Source organism: Fundulus heteroclitus, chromosome 14, assembly GCF_011125445.2.
Source record: "Fundulus heteroclitus isolate FHET01 chromosome 14, MU-UCD_Fhet_4.1, whole genome shotgun sequence".
In the NCBI taxonomy this organism is placed as follows: domain Eukaryota; kingdom Metazoa; phylum Chordata; class Actinopteri; order Cyprinodontiformes; family Fundulidae; genus Fundulus; species Fundulus heteroclitus.
The window spans coordinates 1,183,039-1,192,731 of record NC_046374.1 but is presented as its reverse complement, the minus strand read 5'-3'; the positions used below and the strand labels follow the sequence as shown (position 1 = coordinate 1,192,731).

Sequence of the window (9,693 nt, the reverse complement as noted above, 5' to 3'; positions counted from 1 at the left end):
TTCGTTTTTATTATATATTTTTTTTATCTTTTTAGCTACTCCTGCTGATTTCGTATCCACCCCATGCTGGACTTCCAGGACTGGAGTGGAGCTTTCCAGCCTCACTGCCCCAGCCGCAGGCACTCTTCTGGGGGAGAGCTGTCTGACACAGCCCCCTCCTAGGCTGGAGGTCGGACTTTTTTTTTTTGTCTTTTTTTTTAATCATTATTATTATTATATATATTTTTTATCTTTTTAGCTACTCCAGTTGATTTCATATCCACCCCATGCTGGACTTCCAGGACTGGGGGGCTTTCCAGCCTCACTGCCCCAGCCGCAGGCACTCTTCTGGGGGAGAGCTGTCTGACACAGCCCCCTCCCTGTCAGGAATCAGAAACAGAGGACCCTGAATTCAGCCAGACAAGCAAAAGGTTGTAATAAAAAGGTGATTTATTAACAAAGCAAAAAACAAAAAAAAAACTAAAGAGGGCACCAAGCCAAAAAGCAAAGAGGCAGTGTCCAAAAAAAACTTAAACAGTCCACAGCCAACAACCTAAAATAAACTGGTCAGAAGTCAGGCTGGTCTATTAACAAAAAGAGCAGAACAGGTCAAATAATCCAGGTAAAAACTAACAGAATCAGGTTGGGTACAGGCAGACAGGCAAAACAGGATCAGACTTACCCCAGGCAGGAAACACAAACACAATGATCGGGCAGAGTGCAAGGAACAGAGGCAGGCATAAGTAGGGGAGTGAGCAGGTGAAAGGAATCAAATTAATTACCAGACTAAGTGGAGCTGATCAGGGAAGTGGCTGGAGGTGGAACTGAACTGACTGAATAACTGCCATGTGAAAACAGGTTAAACTAAAACAGTTCAAGAACCAATCTGAAACACAAAATAAATTACAAGACCCAACCTAAGATGGAACTCAAACCAAGACTGAAACAGGACACAAGCTAAAATAGAAAACAATAACCTAAAAACAGAAATTAAAACTAAGGCAGGAACTCAAACTATGACACTCCTAGGCCTGAGGTGGGAATTTTTTTTCTTTTCTTTTCTTTTCTTTTTTATTATTATTATTATTAAAAAAGAAAAGAAAAGAAATGTGCTCTTGTTTTCTGTTACCTTTCTGATGGCATTTTGACATTAAAGTTTTGTTAAGCCCAGAGTAAAGTTTATTGCAGTAATCTTAGCAAGTTGTAATACAAGCATAGATTAAAATCCCAAAATGATGCTGTGACAGGAGTGGAACAAGCTGGACATGACCACATATTTAAATTGACCATCAAAGTTAAAATTACTCTCACATTCTTACACCTAGGTCTATAGCAGTATGTGTCAGATATAGACTTAAAGGTCCAAGGTTGACACTGATGCTAGAGACATCAAACAACAAACAACATGACCTCAGTCTTTTTATTGTTCAGGTGTAAGAAATTAGACATCCATTACTTTATTTATACAATGAAGTCTCATAATTTACTTGAATAGTAACTAGCTTCCTTTTTATTACCATAAAATCCTGACTGGAAGGCTGTGATTTCTTAGAACTGACCCCAAAGGGACGGGGTAAAGAGAAAAGTGGAAAGGACGAAGAATAGAGCCTTGAGGCACTCCGCATGAACAGGACTCTTTAATAAAATAAAAAATAAAAAAGCAGTTATCCATTGACAAAAAACTACGGTTTTGAAAGACCTGGGTATCTGGAAGGATGATGACTTTGACAAGCTGCCACTGGTCACTCTGATGTGTTTGTAGCTCCAAATCATCTTATACGGGATTGGTTCTGATTATTTGTTTCCTCTGTCAAGTTAAAGAGATTTACATTAACTTAGAAGGACCTTTGTCCTTCCCCACAGTTATCAAACCTGCCATCTGTGGGCAGTGCTAATATGTGTAAAACCTGCCTTTGGGACATGCAAAATAATGACAAACAATCCAGCTTCAGTAAATCAAACTGCATGTTAAATAAACTAATATGCATCCTCTTTTCCTAGAATTAGAAAACCTTGCACTGAAATGCCCCATACTGAACAATCATTGATATACTCTGTGTGTGTGTATGTGTGTGAGAGAGAGCGAGAGTGAGTGTTGGTGTACATGTGTGCATGTAAGCTTTAATATTTAGAACAGATGAAATTAAACTCCTCTCTGTCATTTCTTTTAAACCACTGATGTTCTCCTCTTGTCTTCATGGCTCCAGACATGTCACAGTCATCCATCAGTCCATCTGGAGCCCAGTTCTTATAGCTGACCACTTCATCACTGACCCAGAACCAGAAATCCAGAGTACAGGTGTAGCGCAGTCCCATCCAGACGTAATCAGTGGAGGCCTTCTTGGCTTTCTCCTGGACCCATCTCTGCTCATCCAGGTTGGTGATGGTGACCAGGTCATGGTGGTGATCTCTGCAGTAGTACAAGGCTTCCTCCCAGTTCATTTTTTCTTTGATCAGGATCACTTTGTCTGTTATGGAAGTTATGTGCACAAACAAATCATTAACAACAAAAAATTTCAGTCTGGCTTTCTATGATACAACAGATTGTTTTTTTTATATATGTTGACTTTTTTCATACTTCAGAAATGCATAAAATAACATAAAATACTCTGCAGTTCAAATTTTTACAGATATTGTATAAAATATATTGTGTATATTTTATGAGAACAACTCACCATCATAACAGATGAAGGGTTTTTCAACATCACAGCTCTCATTCTTCCATCTGCCTTCATCATCAAACCCACTCATGGCACATAGACCACTGTTGTATTGTGTATTGTTCAACTCATTGTTCCAGTGTCTGAAAGAGAAACTGCTTCCATCTGACCACCTCCAGGAGTCTCTGAACAGACCAAAGTATATTTCTGTTTTTAGGTCCACAGACTCCATCACCTCCTTCAGCTCTCCATCCTGTAGCTGCTTCAGTCCACTGACCAGGTCTGTGTGATTCTCTCTGCAGTAACTCTGAGCTTTCTGCCACGTCTTCTTTTCTTCTCCAATTAAGTGGTATTTATGTGTTGTGTTAGTTTCTGTGTAATAACAGATAAACCTAGATCACATATTTACATTATTTTTTTTGTTAGAAGAAAAACACAACAAACATCACCTAAAGAGTAAAGTTTGAGTAGATGTAAAAAAAAAATATTCTCACCATCATAACAGAGGAAAAATTGAGGCCATTGGCAACCAGTATCTAGCCATTTAAGAGTTTTATTCAAACGGCCGCAATTCTCAGTTCCTTTATCTCTATTTCCTATATCAGTCGGTTCTCCTGTGTTCCAGTCTGTCCCACTCTCATTGAACTCCTCTCCAGGCAGAGACCAGTACCATGTTCTGTTGACACCTGGTGGATCATGCAGACCAATCCAAGCTTCCCTCATATCTCCTGCTGAGTTACTGAGGAGTCTCTCCATGTCTGCCATGTTAGACACTGTGGCCAGGTCAGTGTGATTCTCTCTGCAGTACTGCTGAGCTTCAGTCCAGTTCTTATTAACATTAATGTAGTGATACTCATAGAGATGACAGTGGATGAAATGACACTGACCTGTTAACAAACATTTTGATATATTTACTCATTAATAACAAACATTTAATTGTCTCCAATATTTTATTTATTTTTAAGTGTTTTAGTGTATTCTCATTTTACTTTATGTGTGACAAAATAAAAAGGCACAATAACTCAACTGAATCCATCTGAGTCTGTAGATCAACTTACCCATCAGAAAGAGCAGAACCAGACTCCACTGCATCTTTGCTGTCAGGTGGATTATTTCACTCCAACAGTTTGTCTTTGATGGATGAAGGACAATATTTAAACGCTTTTTATCAAGGTTTGATCCCTGCAGCTCTCCCTCCACTGTTCACAGAAACAATGGTGGGAGAGCAGAGGAGCTGAAGCCAAATATTAACTAAAAAATGCAACGACATAAGATTTCTGATTTATACAGTATGTATTTATAGGTAAGATGGAAACCTAAGAATAGACAATAAAGTAAGACATAAAAGTCAAATTTTACCTTGTTGAATTTGATGTGTCTTCTTGATGCTCTGCTGGAAACTGTCCTCAGTCAAATGTTGACTTCTTTCAGACAGAGATCACGGAATAGCAGCTGCATTTAAATATTTTAGCATTTGAATATTCAAACCAGACAGGTCCATGTTTCTTAGGAACATAATTTATAAATAACAAAGAGGAAGGGAAAGTTATGTAAAAAACAACATCTATAAATTGAGATAATTAATTTAATCCTATTTAAACACTTATTAAAACTGTTTCATTATGCAACGCTGCACGCCACTGGATATCAGGATACATCTTAACAACATGGGGTATTGTTTTTATAGATGTATGTGCTTTATACAGATCAAATGTATCATAGGGTCAGAAAACCAAAAGCATTTTTTTGCTAAATAAGGCAGAGTTTCATGTCCTTTTCAATCCATCTTTTGATTGTTAGGATAGATGGTTATAGTTTTATCAAAAGTGACAGGATCCTCACAGAATAATATGTAGGAGGCTAAAACGCTTGTTAAGAGGCGTGGCTCTTCCCAGTGTTTGTTTAAAAAGCCATCCTGGTCAGAAAAATGAAGCCACCATTAAGTGCTTCACCTGCTTCTTAATCAATCAATAAATCAATCAGTTTTCATTGTCAACTACAATTTGCAGTGTAAACAAGATTACAGTTCCAGTGCAACTGTTCATCACATACATCAACAAACATTTTGGGGTAACGATCGACTGAGGCCTTGCGTTGCCAAGGAACACAGCCACTCTGTGGTTTCTGTGTAAAGATAGTAGCCACAATAGGAAGGGAGAGGGAAAAAACACATATATCACATCCTATCCTGTTGCTATGATACAGTTTGAGATATCAAAAATCTCAAGCACAAATATGACGAGACACATAAAAAGCAGAAGGTTAACATTGTAAGTTCATCTGTTGTTGTGGGCATCAGTTATGTTTGTCTGTTTGGGTGAAAGTAATTCCAGACCTGCTTCTTAATTGTGGTCTGTATTTCAGTAATAACAGAATCACTTTATGATGTGAGCAGCTAAGAGGCTTAGAAATTATATTCGTGTGGGATGTTTTAAAATCATAAATCCAGCATACTGTTAACTGTGGTGGGAGATTTTATATATTGTTCCAAGGAAGGCAGCTGAGTGGTGATGTCACACCTGTTAACATCTCCCAATAAAAATATTGGCTGCTGTCCAGCCTGACAGAGTTCTAGGGGACTATTTGATTTCTTTTTGTGGGGGCAGTGGACCACTTCCGGTGATCCACTGAAGTAGTGCTCTCTGGCCAGAACTACTGTTCCCAAACACTGTCTTGGTGTTAATGTGTATGACTCATCAATTGAAGATAAGAAAGTGCACTGGACCGTTTCATGTATTCATCAGTCCTTAAGCAGTCATCAAGGGGCCCTTAGGGTAAAAAGCTGGACTATTTTCATTGGAAAAAAGTTTTCCTTGCATATCCCAACTGGACTCTGAGTCAATACCAGTAACAGCTACAACTGAAAATGAGGCAATGCGAGAATGAGTGGTAAATGGTAAAAATGCTCTTTTACTAGCACCACGTTCATCCATCACATCAAACACACATTCATACAGTAATATATAGATCAGTGGGTGACTTAGGGATACGTTTGTTGCCCAATGGATACTGACACTGATAGTGGAGGAAGCTGGAAACCCAAAACTTCCTGGATAGAAAAAAAACTACTCTTCCCACCAAGCTCCGGCCGCATTAGAGACGATTTCTTCAGCATAGTGATGCTTGTTTGATAATGTTTGGTGTTTTCACATACATTACACCCAAAGAGGAAAGTAACTACAGCTTCGCCTTTTACATGCAAAACAATTTATCCAGCAATTCATGCTGTAACACAGTATGCATCAGATATATTCTCCCGTGCAATATTATCACATCAAAGCCACAACAAGCAGTTGAAACATGCTGACTAGAAATCTTTTGAAAATGAGAGGACAGGTAAGCTGTCATCCTCATCCTGAGGCGTCAGTCTGACCCTTAGATGCAGGAAGAGGGCTCGAGGCAGGCTCTGAGGTGTCCTCTCTGATGCAAACAGGCTGTGAAGAATCCTCACTGACATGGATGTGCTCAGAACATCCTCACTAACATGGGCTGGTTCTGTGACTTGAGTACTGGTATCAGATCAACCTCTGGTGGTAAACTTTGGAATGGCAGAAGATGCTGGATGATGGTAAAAAAAAAGCCCTCAATGCAGTCCTATAGTCCTCCTCCAGCTTCTTTAACTTTTCCTTTAATACAGGAGTATACTGGCAAACCAAGGTCTCTCGAAGCCTCTTGATCATAGGCGCAAAAGATCTAAAACTCTCCTCCACTCTCTCGTAAGTGATGTGAGAGGAATTGGTGTGCTGAATGGCTCCCTGGTGACAGATGAAGGAACAGACCCAACAGGAATGGATGACGAAGAGGAAGTAGCACCTGCAGAAGTCGAGGCCTCTTTCTGACGTTTCTAACGTTCTTCGGTCCAGGGAATTAGAACAATGAGACGGCATCAGTGCAGCCTGAGCTGGCTGTGTAAATAACTCAATGACTGGATTAACCACTGGAGGACAGGAAAAAGGACTGGTGGATGCACATAGGCGCTTTTGATGGCGAGGAGGCAGAGCACACTGAGAGGCAGCGCTGCTGAGGAAAGGCAGGATAGTCTGGGTATGTGTCTCCTCCTCCTCCATGGAAACTGTTGCAGATCCAGTAAAAATTCTGGGCTCAAGCCTTGTATTAGCTAAGGTCACTGGATACATAAACACTTGAAGTGCACAGCCAGCAAGTGTAAACTAACAAGGAATGAGCACGGACACATGACTGACATGTGGGACAACAAATAGAAAAGGTGATATCCCCCAGAACTTAAGCGAAAGAGGAGGGTGAGAGGAGGACCAGACGCCTGACCAATTCCTGCCATTCTGACTGTACGAAAGGGATTGGTCAGTTTTTACAGGCCTGCACCTTTCACAGAGATCCATATTTCTTTTTAGTTTTTTTCTGAATACATGGTGTATTGACTACTTCCAGAATTGAAGGACAATTTCACCCAGTATAACAAAAAGTTTTTCTGAACAGGATTACAAACTATGGTATTAACAGATGTTGTGCAATGTTTAAAGTTATTTAATGTTTAATAAATAACTCTCTGTCTGTTAGGTATTGTCCAGTGGATATCAGCTCTTAAGCTGATATCAGGACAATGGTTGAAAGAGATGATTCAAGCACTGGTGAACTTTTAACAGCAAACTCTGCACACACATAGAATAAGGAGTGACAACTTCTCTTCAAGTTCAAGAATTTATTAACAGAAATAAATTTAACATCCAGAGAACATCATTATATAATGATGTTTATCTGAATTATCAGTATATTTCAATCAACAAATCATCTCTATGCTAGTGAAACTTAACTAAACTACTAAGCAAAAAGAAGATAAAAAGAAGCTAAGCTAAGGAACTATGTACATGCAAAAGAACACAAAAGACAACATAAAAGTGGTTGATCATCATCAGAGTGATTCAGTGAATCCTGGTTCACTGCAGATGACATAGAGAACATGGAACTGAGTTAAATTAGCTCAACTAATTTAGAACAGCATTTGGCATGTGTTTCATCCCATTCATAATGCAAATCCCGAGTTACACAAAACATTATTTGAGGAAATAACATTTAAAAAAATTATTTGTTCAATAAAATCATTAACTTTAGGAACGCCCGATTTTATTAATGCGATTATACCTCCGGGAGGCTAGGGGTCGCTGTAGCAGCCGGTCCCTAAAATCGGTTAATCCTAAAGTTAACAAAATGCCTTTAAATCGACATTAATATTCCATATTAATGTGGTAATGATGCTCATAGTACTATTGAAGGATGGCGGAGGGAAACAAACAAGCTTTAAGCTTGAAATTAACCTTTTGGTGCCTATCCGGGAACTGGAAGTTACCAGAAGCTAAAGAGCATTTTAGCTAGCGGATATTCGGCGCTAACTTTAAAAAAAATCGGCTTTATTTTTAGCCATAATAAGTGAGCCAGATAACATAAACATTAATATCCCATCCGTGTATAAAACCCTTAAGGTGATAACGTTTGTTATAACCATATAAACACACTCGAATTACATCGGCAATGGCATGGTATCAACATGCTAGTGGGGAGCTACTCAGTAGCTCTGTGTGTTTGAAAACACAATGTATGCATTACACAAGCTTTCCAAACAACCATTTAGCTTTCCCTATGGTTTATCTGCCGAACCTAGTCGGTGCCTCATGTGAGTTCGGTTCACTTTGGCCATCCAAGAAAGAGCAGGGGTCCAGGAAAATCATTGACTCCTTCAGCAGCGGACTAGCTCTTAGCGGCAGACATGCAGCCAGCCGCAACGCTATCGGGCTCAGCCGGTCCAAGGTTTTGCATGCAGTCTCTGAGCTCTCAGCTTGTCTGGTGAGGCAAGGCAACCAATCTGCCGTCTGGCGTCCGCTTTCCTGCAACAGCTGACAAAAATAACCAAGGCTGGTTTTGGTATTCCTTATTTCAGCGGCTGGTTGCGCAGAAGTTACACTGCAAACTTAGCTTCTGATTCTGGTCGGTGAAAATCCGAACTCAGTTGGGTCCTCTGCTCCGCAGAGGATGAGTTTCTCCCCATTGCTGTCCCAACATAACAGTAGGAACTGAGTTTCAGAGAGGCACATTTTTACTCATGGGTAAAAATGTGCTTGTGGGTCTTTGGGGCCTCACTAGGCCCTATGGCTGCTGGTGCAGGGCAGACTCTTTCCTTGAGAGTCTCAGGAAGGAGTGGTGAAAAGACTGAGTCCCATGTGGCTCGCAGGGGTGGCTGGTTAGCCACGCTCTCTTCCGGAGCTCCAGGAAGAAATGAACAAAGAAAAAGATGTAGTCTGAAGTATTCGTCTGGCATAACACAGACATCAGTTCTTGTACAGAGAAGCATGAAAGTCTTTGCAAGAAGTGTCTGAAATCATATTGCATAAGCAGAATCCCCATTAGTGACTCAACAGAAGGCTAGCTTCTTGCCTTGGTCCCCTGGTTTTGCATCACAAAACAAAAAATCAACATTTGGATTGTATAAAGGATGTGGAAAGAAAAAAAAACTGTGCAATATTTGGTAATAATGAGTAACATGTTATGCTTATTGCCATTACAAAATATTTGCTCCACTTGTGATGCATCATATCCATTTACCTAGGTGTAACAACAAACTTCTCACACATCTTATTATGGCCCTGTCCCAATACTCACACTAAACCCTATGCACTTCTATAAAGTGTGCACCTGGTGGAAGTGCCCATAAGGGTTCGAGTGTGCAGGTTGCAGGCATCCAAAACAGGAGGATTGGGACACTACGGACTATGTCATCAACTTGCGCCTCTGTGTCATACTGTACCTACGACAACCAAAAATGACAGGACCATCGCTGTTTTTGCAATCTTTACTGCTTAAAAATATTAAAATTGCAACAAGTAATGTTTTTAGGGGAATAAAATATAGGAACGGAAATTAGAGAGGATTGGGCATAGGATAGCAGGTATTGCCACAAAGGAGAGATGAATGGAAAATAATATTGTTAAATATGTACTAAAGGTAAATATAAAACAAAAATATTTTTTTGTTGTGTGGCTTTCATTAATGATGGCACGGTAATGTGACATTGTTTTATTTTTGT

General features: G+C 39.8%; 1 protein-coding gene across 1 annotated transcript; it reads right to left on the bottom strand.

The window, feature by feature from the left end:
- Positions 1–301: 301 nt before the first annotated feature.
- On the bottom strand, positions 302–3,404 carry LOC105922685 (putative C-type lectin domain family 20 member A). The gene is made up of 4 exons (XM_036146966.1): positions 3,275–3,404; positions 2,655–3,011; positions 2,153–2,447; positions 302–359 (listed from the first exon to the last, which is right to left on the bottom strand). The coding sequence occupies exons 1-4, from the start codon at positions 3,402–3,404 to the stop codon at positions 302–304; spliced, it is 840 nt and encodes a 279-aa protein (XP_036002859.1).
- Between the last annotated feature and the right edge of the window lie 6,289 nt (positions 3,405–9,693).

Coding starts and splice junctions, on each gene's coding strand:
- LOC105922685 (XM_036146966.1), bottom strand. CDS start 3,404: ATGGCAGACATGGAGAGACTCCTCAGTAACTCAGCAGGAGATATGAGG. Junction 3,012..3,274: donor TGGAGAGGAGTTCAATGAGA/GTGGGACAGACT, acceptor GTTATTACACAG/AAACTAACACAACACATAAA. Junction 360..2,152: donor ACAAGAGGAGAACATCAGTG/GTTTAAAAGAAA, acceptor GATTCCTGACAG/GGAGGGGGCTGTGTCAGACA.